The sequence below is a fragment of the Calonectris borealis genome, chromosome 6, assembly GCF_964195595.1.
Source record: "Calonectris borealis chromosome 6, bCalBor7.hap1.2, whole genome shotgun sequence".
NCBI classification, from domain to species: Eukaryota; Metazoa; Chordata; class Aves; order Procellariiformes; family Procellariidae; genus Calonectris; species Calonectris borealis.
The window spans coordinates 13,231,140-13,253,241 of NC_134317.1; the positions used below are offsets into that span (position 1 = coordinate 13,231,140).

Here is a 22,102-nt window from a genome sequence, read left to right on the forward strand (position 1 = left end):
TGTGCGTCTCTTGGAGGTGTCCTCGCCCATGGCAGCAGTGGGGTTGCTGTGTGCCAGTCACAGATATCTCCCTCTCACAGGTTCATTATTTAAGAGTAGGGGAAACTGCCAATTTGGATCTGAACGTTTCCTTGCTCCTGCTCCCTCTGGGATGCTAAGCAGCTGCTCGCAACAGTCCCCCAATGGGAATCGGTCCCCACTCCAGCTGCTTTTCATACAAACCCTTCGTTACTTCGTGGGGCTGTTGCTGCTCACCATGGAGTGGGAATCCACATTGTTCCTCCTCCTCTACCATTTTGAGAGAGTCCAGCTTCTGGGATGGCTTTTTGTTTTCCTCTTTAAGCCATATTAAGAAGTTCTAAGTGACACTGGGGGTAGGTGCTTCATATTCATCCTGTCATGTTTTTCTCTGTTGACTCAGCCTTCTCTCCTCCCCCTGGTATGACCAGGCCTATCTCCTCTACACCCAGGTCAAGGATATGGTCCATGCTCTGCCTTTTTACAGGCTAGGCTAGTCATCATAGATGCTCACACTAGCCTTTCTTTGGGGTTGTATTACTGCAGCTGTGATAATCTGTGGATGCAGGCAAGACAGGTTTGTAGACAGACAAGTTTTGTTTTGTTTTGTTTTTAATTAGATCAATGAGTATAAGCTGGAAAAAGCTGGCAGGTTTTTGAACATGTGAGCTGCTATTTCAGACCTGAAGACAGGCAGATGTGTTCAAAAGTTTATCTGATTTTTCCAGCTACGCTAATTGATTTAATAACTGATATTACCTTTTCTTTGCAATTTTTGCCTTTCCTAATTTCTCTGAGGTTGACATGTATCTGCCCCCACCCACCCACCTGTGCTGGAAGGAGGAGAATTAGACGAAGAAGAACTGCAGGAATGGGAATAACAAAATTGCACTGCACTGACTGCTGTGTATTTACATGACTTCCCTCTACCGGTCAGAAGAGGAATATTTCAAAAGTATACCTTAGCCTCATTTGCTAAAAGTTAATGGTTTTCCCTTGGTCCAGGTGCTTGAAGTGGTTCTTCCCCCCTTGTCTCCTCAAAGCTCTGGCTGGCTTTATGTGTATTGTGTTATGTGTATTAGCTGAACTGGGAAATCCTCAGTGCCTCCAAGATATGCAGGAGGAATTAATTATGTGTTTGCAGAAGAGTTTAAAGGGGGCCATGAAAGAGGCAGGGAGCTAAAGTAAAGGAAGAGGATAGTATTAGACAAACAATAAATACCAGAAAACATATAACCTTCGTGGAACACTTGAAGGGGAGCTGCCTCACTATTCATCTGGAATAGCTCCACTAGCGAATAATGGATTTTTAAGCAGAATTATAAAGAAATCTCACTGCATACATAGCTGTGTCAGTATTCAGAACTAGAGCTCAATGTCCAGAACATGTTCGGCAGCTCTGAGAGAGGACAGCCGAAACACCTGAGCTGTTTTTTCCTGAACCATGACCAGCCTGTCCTAAAGAGCAATTGAGAGCTGAGGGCTGCTCAGGACGTGCTGGCTGCTGCCACCACGCAGGCTGCAGAGGCTGCAGCAACACTACATCCATTGCCACCTTTCCCTGGTGCATCATTTATATATGCACAATAGGTTTGGCGTAGGGTAAGCAGGAGTAGCTCTGCCTGCGTTCCCCTGTAGCTGGGGGAATCCTCATTAAGTCAGCTTTAACATTGTCCTGAGCTTTGGCACAAAGCATGTGAATAAAGGAAAGAACTGAAAATCTGCGGATGAAGGAATCTAGATGGACCGTATCTCAGAGGCTGTGAGAACCAGCTAATGAACAACTCCAATTACCTTTATAAATATCATGGATCTTGGGCAAACCCCCAGTGCCATGAAATGCAAAGGTAATACAAAAGCGTTTGTGCCATGAAATGCAAAGGTAATACAAAAGCGTTTGTAAGAAAGCAGGCCAATTTCCTCCCAGCTAATTGAGTCACTGTTAAGCTACCGAAGTCCAATGCACTAAAGTCACAGAAGTAGCTCCAGTAAGTCTGTGTGAGAAACGCCAGTTGGATTTGGGGATGAGAGAAACTATCTGTAGTCATACAGGCCCACAATCAATAGAGTACACCTGGACCTTCCCCATTCAACAAAGCATATCAATAGGGTGTTAAATCCCGCTTGGTCTTTAAAATTTGGCAGAGTTGGGGCCGTACTAGAGAGTGAAACCAGGAGAAACAAATGGGATTGACTCGACTGTGCTTTCAGTTACAGCGATGGAAGTCATTGAAACAAATCTGTGTCAGTGTTAATATGCAGGCAAATCTGAATTAATATTTGAGAGGCAACATGTCACATACCCTGATGAAATGAAAGGTGGTTGGGCTGAACTAGCAGCTGAGCCGGCACCTAATGCTGAGCAGGAAGAAATCAAACATGATCACTTTTTGCACAGAGTTTCAGCATTAGAGGATGAAGGGAAAGCACGAGACCGAGCTGCATAAGGGCAGATTCTCAGCTGGTTAAAAATGTAGTTTCACTGGTCCATACACCTAAAGAAAAGAGGATGATGTTGGTGTCTTAAATAATCTTGTGACGTGTAAGTAGGAATTGGCTTGGACAGGAATGCTGCTGCAGAGATTGAAACCTGGCTAATGGACTGTGAACATCAGGCAATCGTTAATGGGAACATATGGGGCTATGGGGAGGAGTTGTGTGGGGCACCGCAAGCAGTAATGCAAGGTTTGGCTTTATTTAATACTTCATTAACGAGCTTGGAGAAGGTGCAGTCAATGTGTTAATTAAACTAGCAGAAGATATTGAATTGGGAGGTGTGTCAAAAAAACAGCCATTGCTATGGAAATACTGGAAAATTACCTGGGGAGATTATAAATGTAGAGAGGAAATAACAAGGTGAGATGCAGCATGGGGAGAAAACAGAGCAATCTTGAGGAAAAGAATAGGAAAACAGCTATTTAGAGGGTGGGAGATACTTGGAAAGCAATAAGGCTATAAGAGACTGGATGGAGTTAGCAGATGGCAAATTAGGCCAGTTTTTACTTTTATTTCTATTTTCACTACTTTTTTTTTTTTTGCACCACTGCAGTTATACCTTTGCAATTCTCAGTCTAAATGTAGCGCTGTGGGCTGGCACCAGGCTGCATGACTTGTGTTGGTAATTCACCAGAATAAGCAGCTCTGAGGCCATCTGAAAACTCAGGGCTGCTTGCTCCAATATAACTGCAATGAGGCAGTGAGAGCTGCCTTCCCTGGACAGACCTACAGCCGGTCACTGTGGCCTTACCAGTTACCATCAGCTGAAGCCCAGTCTGGCCCAGTTGCTCTAGATGATCATCTGCACCCAATGCAGATTACTAAACTTAGTTTTAGGCAGTGATTATACCTCTGGTGAGTTAGTCTGAGTACTAGAGCACGCACGAGGGCAGGTGCCGTAGCTCAACTCATCAGTCCCTGTAGTAACACTATCATATACGCGAGGAACGCAGGAAGGGCATACACTGAAGCAGAGTAATGCAGCAAGGAGACAGTTTACACCTTCCCACACAGCTGAGATCATGTCTGCTATATCCCGTGCACCAGCTATATTGGGAGCAGCTTAGGGCAGCCCTGAATTCCTCTTTTGTGTCTGGACACCACGTCATGGGTGTTGCCACCACCAAGTTACTGGCAAGCCAGGGATAAATAGCAAGCTTTAGGCTAGACACCTGCACTTGCCAGTGGGAAGATTTCCATCAACTTCTCAGACTTCAGTTTCCAGTTCAGAAAAATACTTAAACCTGGATTTAGCTTTAAGCAGGGACTCACTTCAGTTTGCCTTACTATTACATACAATTTGTTTTGTCGTCTTACTCATGTGCTTAAAGTCAAAGATGTGCCAAAGCATCTTTCTGACAATGGTCCTTTATGTTGCCAACTCTGAAGGTTTTTATAAGTTTAAAATGGCAGTAATACAACCTCACTCCCTCCTAAGTATAAGGATAAAATAGCTATTTTCAAACAGCTATAGAAAACTGTAGCTATTCATTTTCTAATAATTGAATGTTAGTTCCATTGTCAACCTGAGCACATCTACAGATGCTGCCGTCATTTGGGGGTTGTTTAATTTATTTACCAATAACAGTGAACAAAGAATTTCCAGTCTAAAAATATGGTAAGCTTCCATCCAAAAGGAACATGCAATCATAAGTTTGGTGTCCCACTGGAATTTTTTTGTATCTCTTTTTGAGAGGAAAAAAATCTTCTTATATAGAAAATAGGTTCCTCATCTGTACATCTACACTTCACGGTAAATCCTGCAAACAGCCTTATTGAATTCATCAGAAAAAACTCAACACATAAACCCTGGCCACTGCTACCTTTGATTTCAGTGTAGGCAGAGCTCGAGAGATTTTATAAAAGCATCAGGTGAGATAGTTGCTTAGTGTAAGACACTAAGCAATTTTTTAAGAAAGATCAGAAAGAAGAATCCTAAGTCTTAAAAAAATCACTCTTAGTTTGCAGTAAATACACGGGTCTCATAGGGTCTTTCTGGCAACCTTCCGTCTTTCCAGGGTCATTTGTAATCAATAGCTCGAGAGGCACAGCAGTGTGATCCGGTGGATCAGAAGAAAGGGAGCATGTGGGTGGGCCAGACGTCATTTATTATCCTGGTGTCAATTATTGCCAAAAGAGGTTATTTTAATTGTATGGTTTATTTTGCTGAAATGTAATCATTATGCTAATTATTTCCAAATTTACTGATTAATTATAATTCTGAGATCTCTGCCTTGGTACTTCCAGAGATGTACAAGCTGTGGGAAATGTTTCATAATATCAATATATTTCCACAACCCTAAGTCATTTGGCTAATGTTCCTAGAACACAAAAAGTAACATCCTTTAACAAGAAGGCATGGCTAGCTCCATAAAACAGCTGAAATGCATTGAAAAGGCATTTTGTTCAATGTGATTTCACTGCAAAAAACAAACAACTTAAAAGGAGCACAAAAGAAGCTAAACGTTGAATCTTGGCTTCCTTAAAACATTGTACAATTCCCTTATCCCGCCATTTTCCTGGGGGATGAGGGGGAGTAATGGCCATCCCACTGTTGCTACAGGAAGTCCGTTGGATGCTGTTCCAAGGAAAATTGGAAACGCCACTTTAATTCTTTTAGGGCTAATTGTGCGACTGAGTTCAGTGGGAATTTTGTCCCTGACTTCTGCAGAGGCAGGGTACAGGATGCACATGGGCTTGATTTGGATATTGCTAAGAGGAATGGGTTGACTACAAAGCTGCCGTCTGCTACCAGGACCCTAATTTTAGACCTTTCCCTATGCCCACAGTGCATGACCAGGGTTAGCAGTGATTGGAGTTGTTACCTGGTTCCTTAGAGCCTGCGCTCACTCTGTGACGAAGGAAGGGGGAAGTTTTTCTTTGTAGTACACTGGGACATTCAACATTACAAACAAACTTGCAAGATGGAAACTTCCAACTATGCAGTCAGTCCTGGCACAGGCGACACGTCTCTGGTGGGCCATGCCCATTGGGAGGGTGCACGCTGCGTTGTTCAGCCTCTGCAGAGGCTAAAAGTGGTGACAACCATAAATGCTAGACAGAGTGGTTTGAAGCTGCCCAGGAAGGTCACCCAACTTTTTCTTTCTTCTTTTTACCTTTTTGAAGAGGAAAGTGTCATGGGTGGGAGGTGGAAGAGCTGAAATTACACCTGTTGACAGAGAAATAGTGGAGAAACTGTGAGGCTGGGGAAAACTGTCCTTGCTCACTGACTTCACGGGGACTGTAGTGCTGCGTAGCTGGTGAAGATTAACCTGCAAGACTCTTGGGAAACTTGCTGACTCTTCCTCCACACCACCCCCAAAGTAGAAAAGAAGATCTGGAGCTCAAAGAGAATGCTGAGCTCCAGAAACCTGAGTGGTTCTGTGTGAGAAGATTAAGGAAATCTTGCCATTGCATGTCACACTATGGGAACTACTTTACAGCCCTTATTTTGGTGTTAGTTGTATGTGTATCAGAATGCTTTTAGAAGCAACCTTTTCGCTTTAGCATCTCAAAATGCCTTTTAATTGGGGGTGGGGAGATGTTCATCCCCTTTTTAAATCAAGTTTTGAAATTTTTGTGACTGTTTATTGAAAATTGAAACATTTGATCTGTTTATCTGTGTAAGAAATGTTTATACAGCTTGTACATGCAGCTGTAGGATGGGAGTAGTACTGAAAGTCCCATACTGCTACACATGAAGATGTTTTGATACATCTGGGAGAATGTAAGCAAGTAGGTCAGTGGATTATGACTTAATGATTTGGAGCAGAGGCAGAATTTGGGGGAGTAGTGGGAAGGCATTGCTGGAGAAAAAGTAACAAATGGAAAATCTGAACGATGACTTAGGCTAAAAATATCAATGGAGAAAGCTGAACAAAATTAAATGTATGCATATGGCAACCACTTTTTGGCCACTGTAATATTGGGGACTTGGCTCAGAGGTGGCTGAGGTGAAGAGGCACTTGTAGGAGTTAGGCTGTGAACAAGGGTCTGTTCTGTGTTAGTTTTTGTGATCGACTGTAGTTGTGCTGTGGTGACGACTCTTGGCCTTTCCCGTTGGGACTGATAAATATTGGTGGGAACACCTATGGGCGCAGCAGGCTGTTTTCATCCCCCCAATAACTCCAGCGAGTTCACGTTGTCAGGAGGCTCTGACCTTGACGGCATAAACCATATAGCATTGGGGGAATATCTTCCAAAGGGAAAGTTGTGGCCATCTCTGTACTGTCACAGTGAAGAATTGCAGGACAAGAGCAAGGGTTAAAGCTCTGAGTAAAAACAGCACGGGAGCCCACCCAGAGAGATGTACCTGCGTGCCTCTTCTCCTGCAGTGCATGAGTATGTATGTGTACATCTCTAAAATTCACTGCTGCCTAATTTCCCTTCTTCAAAATATCAACTAATTTCTAGTGCCAAGAAACCTAATCATCTATTTATTAAAATGAGACAGACAGTAAGTTTGTGTGAGGAAATGCTAAAGCAGTGCACATTGATCATGCTGATTTAGGACTGTACTGCCATCGCAGCGTTTCCGGAGACAAATTCTTTGCAGCTAATTGCATTATAAATTCCGCTAAACCATTTTCATAAGGTATTTTACTAAGATATAAACCCTCCATCGAAAATAAAACCAAAAAGAGCAAAGGAGCAGTTGTGGGTTTTTTTCCTAATTAAATGTTATATGAAAGTAAGACAAGAGAGAGAAAAAAAAATGCAAATCGTGTTAATTAAATGCTAAGTCTGCTGTAAGGGACTAGTTTTAAACACTGTGGGACGTGTTGAAACTCATACAGATTTTCCAACCGAAAGCCAAAAAAGTAGACTCCTGAGATCTTTGTCCTCAGATCAAGATGGTCCTGAGCCATCCCAGGTCAGGATTTTCATGTCACCAAGTTTCAGAGGTGGTAATCCTGGCATGTCATGAATCTTAACCGTCCTGAAAAGTGACCCAGATGAGGCCTGGGTGCTGGACTACCTTCAGAGAGCCCAGGGAGTTGGGCAGTGGGAATCAGCCTCTTCCTCCTGCTGTGGTGGACCATGGCCATGGGCTTACGCTGGCTGCAGTGGGTATTCTGGGCTAGAGACACCGATAGGAAATAGCAGTCGTCGTGTACAGCTGGTATGAACACCTGTGGTGTTCACCAGAGAGCAGTTCCCCCAAATACTCAGTGGTAGTACTTAGCAAAATGCATTTCTACAGGGGATCTCAATCGTTTTTATCAAGCTGGGTCAGAAGACGCTGAAGCAGAGCGCGAGTTAATTGGATTTCCCAAGGAAGTATAGCAAGCAGCGGAGGACTGAGCCTGGCTTCCTTGTTTCCCAGCCTCCAGCACAAAGCAGCAGACTGTTGCCTACACTATTTTAATATTTCTTTGGGTGACTGGGAGCAAAGCATGACATTTCTTTTCTTCTTTCCGTATTGAAGGACACAAATTCTCATTCCTTGGAAATATTTGTCACTCTGACCATGCCTATACAAATTCTCTCCTTGGTTCCTACAAGTGACGTGCTGTGAGCTCATTTTAGAGAGTCCAGGCAGGGAAAGATCACAGCCAGACGAGGAGAAGGCTGAGTCTCCTCCAGATTTTGTGTATGAGATGTTTCAGGTAGTGCCCATTTCCAAAAGAGTTATTTGGTAGTTCAGCAGTTGGGAAATTTCTTTGCCAGGGTACTTTTGCCTGGTAGGAAAGCCTTTCCTCCCAATGTCTTGTATGAAACTGGGAGTCGCAGCTCCCAGGGTAGCTGTAGCTGTCAGTCTGCTATCAGATTAGAAGAAAGCATTTTCTTTTCTTCCTCCTCCTCTCCTGCTCCCCATGCAGTAAAATTACTCGATTACAAAGAAATTGGGAGATAAAATATACTGCCTGTAGTCTTGTCTTTGAGCCTAGGGGTGCTCTGATCATTTCAGCGGTCACAGCTGGGATGTGGCTAAGCCCCGACTGTGCCATGGGCATGTGCACAGGGCGAGACCCCGCTCACCTAACTGTAGCCTCCTAAAAGTCGGGCACCCACTGTCTGCAGGTCACTCCTCTGCTGCCGGGGCTGGGGGGGACAGGGCCCCCCCAGAGGGCCATTTTCATCCACACCTTCCTTCATGCAGGAAGGAGGCTTCTCCCTGGCTTGCTGACAGAGCCCCAATGCCTGAAGTTTAGGTGGCTGAAGTTAGATGGGTCGAGTAAGGCTAATGGAGCTGGGTATTTCATGGGCTTGAGCATTAGTTAATTAATTTTCATCTTGCCCTGAGCTGAGTCGGGTATGAGCTGTTTGTCTCAAGGGGGAACTGAGGTAAAGTGGTTCCCCCAGGAGCATCTGGTTGTGGCAGAGCAACTGTGAGGTCCCAGGACTAATTGCCTCATTAGACCTCTCCATCTTTCTGCTCCAGACAGGAGAGACGCTCATGCCCTCTTTAAATGTGCTGTGCCCTGATCGTGAGGATGCTGTAGCCTAATGTTGACTCCCAAATCAAAGGAGTGGGTTCCCTGCATGACAACCGTTAAAGGTGCCCATAGGAGCGACACAGGCCAGAGATATGTATAAGAAAATTAAGCCAGGGGTTAGCTGAAAAAACTGTCATAAATGTTCCTCAGCCAAATTCACAGAAATCAGATGACTATAAAGATGAAGGCCAAAGTGCCATAAAATTATTGCATCCCTCCCCCCCAAGTGGAATTTCATCCTTACGCATAGGTGACGGCTGGCATAGCAATGGGCTTTAATCTGAGGGGAGGGGGACGTCTGCTTGCTGGTGGGAGAGTAATAGTAATTCTTGCAAAAAGCAAAGAAGGGGGGGATGAGGGGAGGGAGGAAAGCCCCATCTCTAAATTTTTATGGTAAAAGGGGCATTTGTCATTCGCATTTTTTCTGTTGTTGTTGCCAACAATTGTTACATGGTTGTTAAATTTTTTTTAAGTCATTTTAGTTTTTCCAAAAGTGACCATGATTTGTTACTTATACTGTAGCTTACAGAAGTGACACACTTAATATCGGGGGGTCCAAACCTGGATATCTACCAATGGAGATGGAGATCAGGTAAATGCACACCTGCTCTTCCAAAGAGAAAAAGCTGCCGTTTGGCAATGGTTTGAGGGAGCTGCAGGCTGTAACATGAGCATTTTGGAAGAGATTAGATTGAGTGCTGCCATTAGTCACCACCTTTTGTGTCTGCCCAGCATGGTTTTGTGTGACAATGATGTTCAGACAACGCGCCATCTGCCAGGAGACTCCGGGTCCCTGGAGAAGGCTCTGGGCTCTGGCCCTAGCAGTAGCTGAGCACAGGTCCACCGAAGGAGACCTGGCAGGAGCTGTGGTCCCCCCCAGACTAGCCCCATAGCGAGTGCGATGTACCGTCTTACTCTCCCAGCCGGAGGGAAGGTGGTGGTGGCTGCAACAGAGACCGTGATGGAGAAGGCAGGTGAGAGGGAGGTGTCTGCAGGTAGAAAAGAGTAATTATGTGGCACCATTGCCATGCCTGTCATCTCCTCTTCTCTTTTACAGACACTTAACAAGAACAATTTGATACCAGACGACAGGACCAACTTCTACCCGTTGCAGCAAACCAATGTGTACACGACAACCTATTATCCCAGTACACTGAATAAATATGACTACAGGCCCGAGGCCTCCCCTGGAAGGACCTTTACCAACAGCTGATGATGGACAGATCCTACAGGACTGGATCACTTCCTATATGAATTTTTTTTTAATTGATTTTATGGACCAAATACTGGCTCAGCCTCTAGATGTAAATATTGTACAGTAGGGTCTTTTTATTTCCTTTGGTTAATTGTATTTCTTGTAAACAGCACATCTCCTTACAAGGACAAAAATGCATATGGACCATTCTGCAGAGCTTTTGTGGATATTTGGCTGGAGATGGCTCTTACTACTGCAACTGTTTATGGCTGGAAGATCAGTGTTGCTGTCCAAGGCCGACGTTGTCAAAGAGGTGGCTGTGTGCTGGGCTCAGCGGCCACCACGCAGCAGCACACGACACAGGGGTGCACTCTAAGCAAGGCAAGAGGTGGCCTCCTGGGGCAGGAGTCTGTCTGGTGAGGAGCGTCCTTCCTGAGACAGGGTAGCAATGGTGCACTGGGTGACACGCAGCTCATGAGGCAGGCCGAGCGGGACTCCATCGTGCCAACAACTTGAAGAACGTTTTCTTTGTCTTTTCCTTTTTTTATTTTTGATTTTTTTTTTTATGTTTCTGCAAAAACAACAAAAAAGTAACTTTCTAGGGCAGTCTTCCCTGTATCTTCAACAGAATCTTTTCATATTACAGGAAATACTCTGCGCAGCCTTCTTTGGTAATATGCAGTTCAGCTGATGAGAACCAACACACAAACAAAGTGCATTACCCAAAGAAGCTTTCCAGAATGTTTCCAGTCTTAATTAAAAGAAAATTATACAGGCAGTGAGACACTGAGAAAAGTAAATGTTGGAATAACATCGGAGACATGAACTTGGAGTGCCTAACAAACAAAGATGTTTATATCACTGGAAAAAAGATGTGATGATTGCCGCACAAGAGCCATGGGCTTTTTTTCTTTCTTCCTTTCTCTTTTTTTCTGAGATAGCGTTAACTCCTTTTGTTCTAGCTTGGATCCTGATTGCGTCTGCCAGGAAAGGCAACTTTAGAGGCCATGCTCTTCTTGGGAAATCACCATGCTTTGGGCTAATTTTTCCTCTTGTTTTATTGTTGGTTTTTAGTTCATTTACTTTCAAAGAGTGAATAATTCTGACTTTGCAGGGGGAGGGTATTTTTGTAAGGAATGTTTCCATAGTCTGACACGACCCAGAAAGTCTGCTGCACATTCTTATAGCGTCTTCCAGTCAGTACTCTATGAAATAGTAACACAGCTGAGTAATGTGCATTGTTTGCCAATATTTCTTTAATTTTTCTGAACAAAAACAACCCAAGAAACAAATGCTGCTGCAGCTATTGGGGCGGAAGCATTATTAAACAGTATATCCAGCCTTGAAATGTAATTTTGTGTATGTGTGTGACTGTGTCTATAAGAACTGTATTAGTTTGATGCAGAAGCCATGTTGTCTACAACCAGATGTTTGTCTGACATAATTGTTTGGCAAAAAGGAAACTTATTGCTGGTGCTTAATGTACAATTACATCCAATGTGTTAGCAACGTGAACAAGTTCACCACTGTTATCATTCAGTGTTTCTAAATATTTATAATGAACTCCTGATGCTAAGGATTTTAGAATGTTTCAATACTGAGCATGAGATAAAAGTACACCCCGAAACGCGCATGAGCTCCATGTGGTTCTGAGCTTGGCTTTGTCGTCTGCATCTTACTCGAGCAATTGCCATGCCCGTGCCTGGCCATTGCCTCGGCCATGTTCCCAACGGTCCCGTTTGTCTTTGCCTTATTTCAGATTTCGCTGTAGGCCAACACCAATCGTTTCTCGGTGCTGTTCCTTTGCAGTTGCTTGTTTGGAAGCCCAGCTTGGGCTGTGTGCTCAGCTCTTTCACGTAGGCAGCCAGTAGGAAATGAAGAAAGACTGTGTTGCTCGTGACAAGTATATTGCTTTTCCTGCAAGGAAAAGCCAACATGGCTCTGTAAGCCTGTGTTATGGTGGTTTGACCAGAAGGCAACAATAAAGTAGCCTCCCATTTTTAAATTACTTTGTTCGACTTCAGTTTGCAGTGATTGAAGGCTGCAGGGGTATTTGTAATAAAGTGGGGTCATTAGCACTGCCATGAGGAAGCCTTAGGCTCAGTGGTGCCCATCATTTCCAGCAGCTGTTTTTCTAATTTAGCAGCTCATCCTGCTTCTGCTCTGATCTCACCGGGTGAAACAGAGGGAACAGAGGAAGAGAGAGAGAGGGGTGCCCTTAAACAGATGTACTTGCATTTGAAGCAGTGGGGTCAGGAGCTGATGCAGACCTTGAAGCTCTGTCTGAAGCAAACTGCTGCAACCCTCCAAGGAGGCACAGCGGCTTGGCAGCCCTAAGCCCGCCCGGCAGCGTGGCCGGGGCGAGAGCGGCAGGAATGAAGCAGGATCTCCAGGGAAGCAGGAGAGCACTGGTAGCAGGTACCAGCGCCTGCAGGGGGGCTCTTCCCAGGCCCCTAAACCCCATTTGAGGAGCGATGTCTTTGTGACTCACGCCGTAACGAGTTCACCCCGTCTCACTGAATTTCCGCATCCCCCTCAGCAACGCTGAAAATCGTCACTTAAAGTAGTTCCAAAATATATGTAGCCCAGGGGTTGAGAATTATTGTGTTAGACTATCAGGATGGATTTTCCACCTTTAATTTATGTGGTTCAGAAGAAAACATTGGCTCCCAAGATCACTCTAGCCATTGTAAAATTAAAGCCATCTCTGAGCTTCCCCTTCAGAAGATGCCCTGTATCGACACATTCTGCAATTACCATGAACATGGCAGGGTTGCAGCTGGAGTTTGGGGGGGATGCGAGTGAGTCAAACCTTGCAATTATTTTAATTTTCTATTTTTCCTTTCTTTTTCTTTTTTTTTTTCCCCCTCCTTAAAAATTTTTCCATTTTTGGCATCACAGAATAACACAATGTAAACTAATATTTTTTCCCAAAGTGCCACATAGCAGCTGAAAGTATTTAAATGATCAGCTCACCAAGATAGGTCATCACTGCGATTGCGCACAGGGGTGGATATTTTGTAGGCTATTGGAGGGCAGATGCTCTGAGGGTGGTGCATGTGGATATAGTTTCATTAAGACATTCCTTCTTAGCAGCCGTCCAAATGGATTCAGCCTTTTTTCATATAATTGGCAATCACAGCAAGGGTCTGTAGACTCCATTCGAGCAGAAAGTAGAATCCGGGAGAGAGCGAGAGAGAGGGAAAGAAAGAAATCAGAATGCTTATTACTCAATTAATGTTTGCATGAGAGTGCAGGTTTTTTAAGGACGATGTTAATGTGGTGTGAGGGTTGCTTTTTTTTTTATGAGCTCTCTAATGTGTGGCAGGTTAATGACACCGTGTACGGTGATATTCTTGCAATCCAGGTAATTCGGCAGCTTGATCATCAGGTCTGTAACATATGTAGCAGCTTGAATTGCTCCTGCAGCTGGATGTTAAACTTGCTAAAATTTCCTGTTCCTCAGGCCATCTTACAGTACACAGGAAATGCATTTCGTTTGGGAGCATTGCTTTCCAAAAGACTCATCTTGCTATATATATGGTTTTTTTCTTTCACGTCTAAGATAGAGAAGGGGGACCCTGGGCGGTTGCTGTGTTGACCTAGAGACATCGGTTCTCTGCAAACCCTTCGGATAGGATTCAGGTATACAGTATGGAATATTATGGAAATCTTGCAGCCAAGTATGTAGCAGAAACATCTTTCATTAGGCCATTCTTCTTTCTTTTTCCATGGAAGTGGCTGCCTTTCTCCCTCCTGTCAAAAAAAAAGCTGTCAGGCTTTACTTGATCAGCTGTCAGCCACCAGAAATAACTTGTGCAGCTCACTAACAGACAAACCACTTGACGATGAACCCACAGCGTAAGAGCTGCTGTTGCTCTGAAGGTGCACTTGAATGTTCAGCATATGAGCCAGGGCTGCTCTTAAATATATGAACTGTACAGATACTATAGGAGAAGAATATGTATTGTCTTACCACCACTGTTCCTAATGCCTTATGTTCAGAACATGATATGGTTGGTTTGAAGTCAACAGAGAGTAGGAATGGAGTCCACGTCTGATGCAGACAATTTGACGCCTCCAGTGTTAATCTGATGTTAAGCCCACCTGGAGAGAAAATTGCTGTCCACTGAGATTGATTTATTCTTTGTACCAAATGTAGTGGGGGGAGAGTTATATATATATAAATATATATATATAAAAAATGTAAATGTAAAGTTTGTGTAACAGCTTACTCTTTTTTTGTAATAGTGTATACATCTATCAGTGGATAGATACAGTATATATTTATAATATATACACACACAATATATATATTTAGCAAAATGCCTGCAGAGGAAACTTAGAATAAGAAAGGCAGTGCTGGTATTCAAATTCCACAGGGACAAAGTGAAGGAAAAAACCCTGTAAAAATCTAGTATCCTTTCCATTAGGTTTAAAAAAACACTTTTGAGGTAAATGAAATATAATTTTTTAATTGAAAAGAAAATTGATTTTTCTAGTTAGAAATGCTGATTCTCCCCTAAATCATTCTGGTTAAGAATGATTAAGAAAAAGATTCTCGTTACTGCTTATATTTTCTGAATAAGCCTCCCAAATCTCTCATGTGTATCACTCAATTGTTTTTGTAATTATAAGTAGGGAGTAATTGTGCAAAGAAAATTAAAATAGCAAGTAGGAGTAACAAATATTGTGCCATTAGAGGAAAAGACATCATCTATTAGAACGTGAAAAATGTCATCTTCCATGTTAAAGAAGTTAGCAACTGCTTTCTGAGTTATTGATTGGCATTATAAGCCTTGCCTTATAGTCACACTAGGAGGTTTTAGTACAAAATTTAGGGAAGAGAAACCCTGCAAACCCATGGCTTTTGGTTTTTCAGAGGGGTCCAAAAAAGCCACCAGGCCATGGAAGTCAGGCACCCGGTGCCCTGGCTGTCTCTGGAGCTTCCAGCCTTAGCAGTCAAGGCTCTGCATCTCTTCCTCCTCCGGCCAGCCCGCATGCACCGCAGGGCACAGCACCCTTGGGGCTGTCTGGCGTAACGGAGAAATACCCAGTAAATTGGGCTGGAAGGAGGTTTTTTTTTTCAACAGATCACTTAAAGCCCTGGTGACCAAGGCCCAGACTCGTACAGGTGAAACCTTCCCCTTAAGCTTGTTAGGAGAAAACTTCAGGCGGCTTCAAGAGCAGATTTGGGGTAGATGAGCAAATCCACAAATCTCGATGCTGCCTATTGTCAGAGCCTTCAAAACTGGACAGAAACCCCTCTGGAACTGGGTCTTTGTGGAGCTTATCCAGTCTCAGCTGTTCTGCCTGGAAATTCCTCCTTTGGGCCCTTTGGGAAATTTTAGTGTCTGCATCAGTCCTGGCTGGAGGAGCAAAACCAGAACCCGCTATTTAGATGTAGCCACAAATGTAAGTGCTCAATAGTGTTCAACACGAGTTTGGGTCTCGAACTTGATTTTTTTCTGTTCTGCCTCCAGCCTCAGCTGCAAATGCCCCCCCGCTATTCGAGAGGGTTCAGTGCTGTAAAAGCAGCGTTTGGCTTGCTGCAAGTCCCAGCCACGATCGGGTTTTAAACAAATCTGCTCATGAAAAGTATTAACGCTGCACTCCAGTTCTGAAACCTCCGTGAGCGGGGTGCCACGGAGGGAGGTCGGCGTGGATGGGCCGTTAATAATGGTTTTAGTGCCGAAATGCCAAACAACGTAAAAGCCAGCCAGCTGCATGACAGTGTGGTTTCCATCCACACACCCCTCCTTAGATAACATCCAAACCTACCCGTACTTGAAAGCAATGCAGTTAATTAGGAACATTCCCACAGAGGGAGGTTTGGGGAGGATGAACGGTATGTGAGATGGAAGTGATAGGATTTAGCTTGTAATTGAGGTGGGAAAGTGACAGGTGCAATACTGGATCTCGGATACGTGGGAAATCATTATGCGACCACAGAATGCTTGCCCCAAAACAGCAAAACCTGGCGAGTGTTACTGGACTCTGTTGTGAAGGCACATCACCCTTCCTATGCAATCGAACTTGATGGTACTTTAGTATAAAGGTGACCTAGACTGTAATCACTGCCTTTAGACACTGTGAATTTTTTTTGGGTACTCTGTATTTTTATATATTGTACAATGTAAAGAATAATTCAGAAATAAAACAGACCAACCTGGCAAGCCTGTGAGTTATTTCCCCTCCGTGGCTGATGCGCAGCGGGGCCGGGGCTCCTGAGCGGGACGGGTCGGAGGGGATGCGGAGGAGCTGCCTCCTGACCTTGGGGGCCAAGGGCAACGCAAAATTCACTCAGCCGCTTGTGCGGGGATGGGGAATTGCAGCATAGGTCCTTCCTCCCTGTCTGCACTCCGGCAGCACCCTGAGGCCCCAGTTCGGATTGTATTTGTCATGGGTTGTAGACTCTGTGGTTACAAAATTGTGCTACTGAGTGTAACGCCAAGGTCTGTCGCTGCAATTCAACTCCCCTCCCACACAAGCCTGAATGTTGGAGTACAGCTCCACGCCAAACTTTGGGTGCGTTTGAAAAATGGTATTTCTGAGCAAGGGGCCTAATGAGGTAAGATCAAATCTGTCTGAAATTCGGGGTGCCAAATCCACATCCAGTTTGGCAGGATGAGTCTCACCGCTGCTCCCCAGCTCTCCGCGCAGGACACCGAGTCTCCAAGGACGCAAGTGCTCTCCGTGCCAAAGAGACTGGCTGGCTGCAGCGAGCAGAAATACGCTCGTCTTCTGCAGAGCCTTTCAGGTGTACACGCTCAGCTGCAAAGGAATCGTATCACTGCTCCTTCTCAAGCCTTACATACTGATGTGAAAAGTTATAAAAAGCTGAGGGACACGTTTTGATTGAAGGATGCTCGTAGCCTCGTATTGAAGAACGTTACAGCTTTTGTTGCATTTATTAATCAAAGTAAAGACCATGAAAAGTGACAGAGTCAGGAACATTTTAGTTTATGTTCCGATACAGCTCGAGACTTATATTGAAGTTTCACACAGAAAATTACACCATAATGTCGTAAAAAGTAGATTGGATTACTAATAACCTGAAACGTGCTACACCTGCATACATAATACTTTAATCCTACTAAATCATAAGCTATCATTTGGGTGTTTTCATATTCTCAAGTGTGCATACAGGAATTTCTTTTCAATGCAGACCGTTAAAAAGTAATTGAGAGGCACAAGAACAGTAAAAACAAACTTGCTGTGAATACGATGGACTTTTTTTTCCCAGTTAGTTTGCACGATAACACAAAGAGGCCATTTCTGAACGGTTTTGTTTTGCGTCAAGACACCTCTGCGTTCAATTAGAGCAAAAGTATCACGTTGGAACCTATTTCCAATTTCCTTAAAATCTGTCTACCACAACATTTTTTTTCTAGCTGCTAATTTAGTTCACTAACCTAACAGTTTCACTTGTAGCCCCAGTGCGTTCTGTTCTCTCACCTTCACTACACATCCCAACTGTACCCTTTTTCCTCTTTAATTCTTAACTGTGTGTAGTAAACAGCAAAAACTTTGTCACCTTGCAGGTTCCCGGTCGGCTTTTTATTAAGCCAAAGCCTTGGGGCTGCGCTGCTGGCGGTGGGGTTTGTGGGGAGCACCCGCAGCAGCGCGGGCGAACGCGGGGCCCTGGGCCAGGGTGCAGCGACTGCCACAGCACCGCGGCCCCCCTCCGACCTGCCCTCGGCAGCGCTCGGGAGGCTGAGCATAAGAAATGGGGGAAAAGAAAAAAGCAGAAGGTTCCCTGGCATTCATTTCTACACGTTTCCTCCCAGCTCCGCGCAGTGAATGCTTTAGGGACGCCCTGAGCCAGACGTTGCGGTGATGAACCTGTCCTAGCCCTGTCCCTCCCTACGAAGCCCTTTCGCTGGTGTTTTCTTCTCCATCAAGGGCTGGAAACGTCCGTGGCCGGTGGGACACTTGCCTGGGCAATGGCACAGCCAACACTCGGCGTTACGGAGGAAACGAGGGGCAGGGAATTGCAGCCGGGCCCGGTTAATGTCGGTGCTCGTGAAAACGCCGGGGCAGGGACTCGGATGAACGAGCTGTAACCACCGCAGAGCGGCTGAGCAGCTGCGTGTTGGCACCAGGGTGTTATCAAGAGCAAGTCAAGTCAGACCAAGGTAATTTCCTCCTCTGAACAGGCACCGCATCCCGCAGATAGCGCAGAAATAAGAAATAGCCTGCAGCCGGATTTTTAGGAAGGCTTTCAACTGTCTTATACAGGATCCTGTCACGCTGCCTGGAGCCATGGCTGGGCAGAGCATCATGCAGACGCCCTCCTCGGAAAGCAGTCAGGCTGCAGCGATGAAAAAAGACCCCAAGTGGGTCGTCTACTGCTGTGCCCAGTACCCCCACCAGTGCCCCCAGCCCCCTCATCGTGACGTGACCTCAAGCCCTGGCTCTGACTCCTGCATTTCCCTCTGCCTGTGCAGGCATTTTGTTCGGCTGTAAGAGCCCGTGTGGCCGTGCTGCCGTGGCCGGGCATGGGGACAGTCCCCAAGCTCAGGGCCAGTCCCTGAGTCAGTTTAAATCAGCTCGGTGCAGACGCCCCAATGCAAAGCTCAGCACAGAGCAAGCTCCACCTCAACATGCACGAGAGTCAACACCTTCTCCTGCAACAGCTTTGCTTCCCGTGGCATCTCGTGTGGTTTTTTCCCTTGAGTGCACAGCCAAGAGACCACCCGCTCTCAATCACACAGCTCAATTTCCGAAAGCTTGAGAGATTCATTAAAAATGCTGTTTTGCTAACAGCTGAAATGCATTTTGACACGGTTTGGTTTGCTCATTCACAAAAAGCCACTCGTGGAGTTGTCAGTGCACTCGCTGTTTAAAAAGCTGACTTTCAAATTAACTGAGAGGAAGGCAGAGTTCAGCGCTGCCCAAGCCTGTTTCCAAAAGAAAAAAACCCAACACAACTCTGCCACGCACCCCCCCAGCATGTGAGGTAAGGACAGACAGTAAATTCCTTACATTTTCATGATATGGAGAGAATCAGGCTATGAGGGTAAAACATCAGCCCATTTCCCAGGACCCCCCCCCACAGCTCGTCTTTGGTCAGATTTCAACCCTTCAGTCTGCTTACGATTTCCCCAAACCAAAGAGTTTTCCTCTGGAGAAAGGACTGAATCAGGCTAAGGTAATTTTCTTTGCTGAGATAAAAATGCGAAGCTGGCTCTCGGAGGCTGGGCAGACTCGCGCCTTTTCCTGCTTTGCCTGATGTGCCCACGGGGCAGGTTTATATTGTGACCCAGAGTTTTATCACCCTTTTTTTTCTTGTGACTGACCCTACGTTGACCATCTCATTGCATCAGCTCAAGTGCATGTAAGATTAGTTTGCTTTTTATAGTTTTAAAACTATAAAGACGACAAGGAAGCACTGGCATGCTGTACTCGGACACTGCCCACGTCCACCCTCACCTCCGTGGTGTGTATCTCTACCGAACGCAGAAGATGCAACTCATCGGATCCTTGCACCAACTGAAGCAGGTCTGGTGGCCAGCAAACGCTTAAAGCTCCTTCTGGCTGTGGGGCAGAGGTGTCTCCTGGCTGAGGAGCTGTGCCGTACCACCGTCACACGTCAAAATAAGCTTTTTAGAGATTTTCAAGGTCAAACTTGACAGTTTCTGAACCAGTAATTAGCTGGAAGCAAAAAGCAGTCCTGGTTTTCCATCACTCTGGAGACAGTGTGGTGTCTCCCAGACCCGGGCTTAGCATCAACCACGCGACCGGCAACAGGCTCTCGAGGTTCGATCCATCTAACCTTGCCGTATTCTTTCATTTTTAAACCTCCCATAGCCATTTCCTTGCTGTTGTGGAAATAATGGAGCCAGCAATGGATTGCTCCCCTCTCAAGCGCAGGGTAATGAACAGCCTTCAGAAACATCTGATATTTCCATGATGTGAAGCATCAATGGCCACAGAGAAAACTGCCCATTTCTGCAGTACTTCATTTACTGTCACGCGCAAGCGATCTGTACGAGAGAGCAGGCATAACGCTGATACACGTTTATTACCCTGGCAGGAGCCACATCATTGTTTTCTGTTTTCACATTTCTTAGCAACAACGTTTTTTTGTTCATAGCTTTTTTCATAGGAGCTCGGCTGAAATTATTTTTATGCTGTACCCAATTTACATGCTGACTTACATCAGCCTGTCCACAGGCGAGAGCCTTGCTTTCTGCCTGAAAGCCTCCTGGCAATTACTACTGTCTTCTGCTGATCCATCACTCCTCTGGCGCTGGAAGAGACGAACCTCGGTGCCTGGCGGAGGCGGCCCATCCTGGGAGCAGCTCGGGCCCTGGCAGTCCCTCCACGCTGGGTGCTGTCGCAGCCAGAGGGGGTCTGGAGCTAATAGCAACGGACTCGTGCTCCGAGCATCACTTCTGCACGGCAGCCCAGAGACCCACAGTCCTGCCCCAGCCAAGACAAAATCACCTTTAAGTACCACGTGAGGTAGGACGAGCTGCGATGCTTTAGCATAGGCTAAGACCTAGCCTGAAAATCTCTCTCAAAAAGGTCTTTTCTGCACTTCAGTGGCAGTTGAAATCGTTTCTGTATGAGGTTGTGCTGTTTTAGTTCACACCTCTGCTGCCCATCCGCTCACCCAAACCCCTCAGAGCCGCCCTTTCCTTTGCCCTCCAGAGATGCTCTTTCAGCACCAAAACTCAACCACGAACGTGCATCCATAATCCCCACCCTCGGCTCTGCAACCAAGGGCAGGTTTAGGAGAGCCCTGGGGAGAGTTTGAGGTTCAGGACACGGTGGGGTCAGTTTGTCGGCTGCCAGCATTTCCTCTGCCTGCGCTGGCCCCACTCACCGGGGTCCCACCGAGGTGGTGTTTCCCTGCGTGCTGCCCGTGGGGAGGTTGGCATCCCCTGCCCGCTGCCTTTTAGTGCCTGAGCTGGGTGCTTATTGTCGCTGTAGGTCTGTGGCCAAGCAGATGAACGGACAGACAGATGGATGGACAGCCTTACTCACAGCACAGCCCTTGCGGCCCCCGGGGAAGGGGTCCAGCCCATCCTGGTGCCACCGGCAGAGCCCCTCCAGCCCTGGGACCTGCCTGCAGATTCGGAGCAAAGCAGAAAGCTCCCAAAAAGAAACCTCGCCGTGGCTGTGGGACCTGCTGCAAAGCCTCGTGTCGAGAGTCTGGGATGACCTGGGGTGGCCCAACGCCATGGGGCTGTGCTCCCCTGCTCGTTTGGCTCCCGAAGAGTTAAGATGGTTTTTGTAGCCCTTATCCAAGGATGACTTCACTGGGTGACTGGCTGTGCTGGGAGAGGAGAGCGTGCTGCTCCTGGCAGCTTGCGCGAGGAGTCCTGGCACGGTGCATGCCCTGGGGCTTCCCCTCTGCCTGCTCAAGCCCAAGTTGTAGCAAAAAAAAAAAAAAAAATCCCCTGGTTGCAAGTTTGTGTTCATGTGGTGGTGGGTGCAGAGCAACATCAGTGACATGTGTCAGGCAAAGGCCAACGCCTTGGTTCCCGACGAAACTCGCTGGCTGCAGCCCAAACGATGCTCCTGGAGCGAGTGAAGCACCACGGCCGCTTGGCCCTTGTGACCCCCGGCAGGAGAGTAAAGGCAGGCCCACCTGCATTTGGGTGCTGCTGCTGCTCTTCCCCAACGTCAGCAACCCCCGGCGCTGGGCTGCAGCCCAGAGATGCCAAAACACCCATACCTGGCATCTACAAGCAGCCCTGACTTTTTCGCCAGCTTCTGCTGGTCCCGCGGCCATTAGACACGAGAGATCTGTGAGTGGCTCCCCCACATCTGGGCACAACATCTGTGCCTGCACCCAGCCCGGCCCCCAGCGCAGCCCAGCTGCTCCCACAGGTCCTGTCTGCCCATGTGGTTGCAGAGGAAGCCACCAGCGTGGCACATCCTAGCAAGGATGTGTCGATCGGGAAAGAGAGAATAAACGTTATTTATATGTGAGGGAGAC

At 46.1% G+C, this 22,102-nt stretch overlaps 1 protein-coding gene across 2 annotated transcripts in view; it reads left to right on the forward strand.

The window, feature by feature from the left end:
- The window catches only part of SEMA5B (semaphorin 5B), a 135,034-nt gene extending 123,627 nt beyond the window's left edge, over positions 1–11,407 (forward strand). For both annotated transcript variants that reach the window (XM_075153924.1, XM_075153925.1), the window contains exon 21: positions 10,012–11,407. In XM_075153924.1, the coding sequence (XP_075010025.1) occupies positions 10,012–10,167 (156 nt within the window). In that variant the 3' untranslated portion in view covers positions 10,168–11,407. The remainder of the gene's footprint in view (positions 1–10,011) is intronic.
- Positions 11,408–22,102: the final 10,695 nt, after the last annotated feature.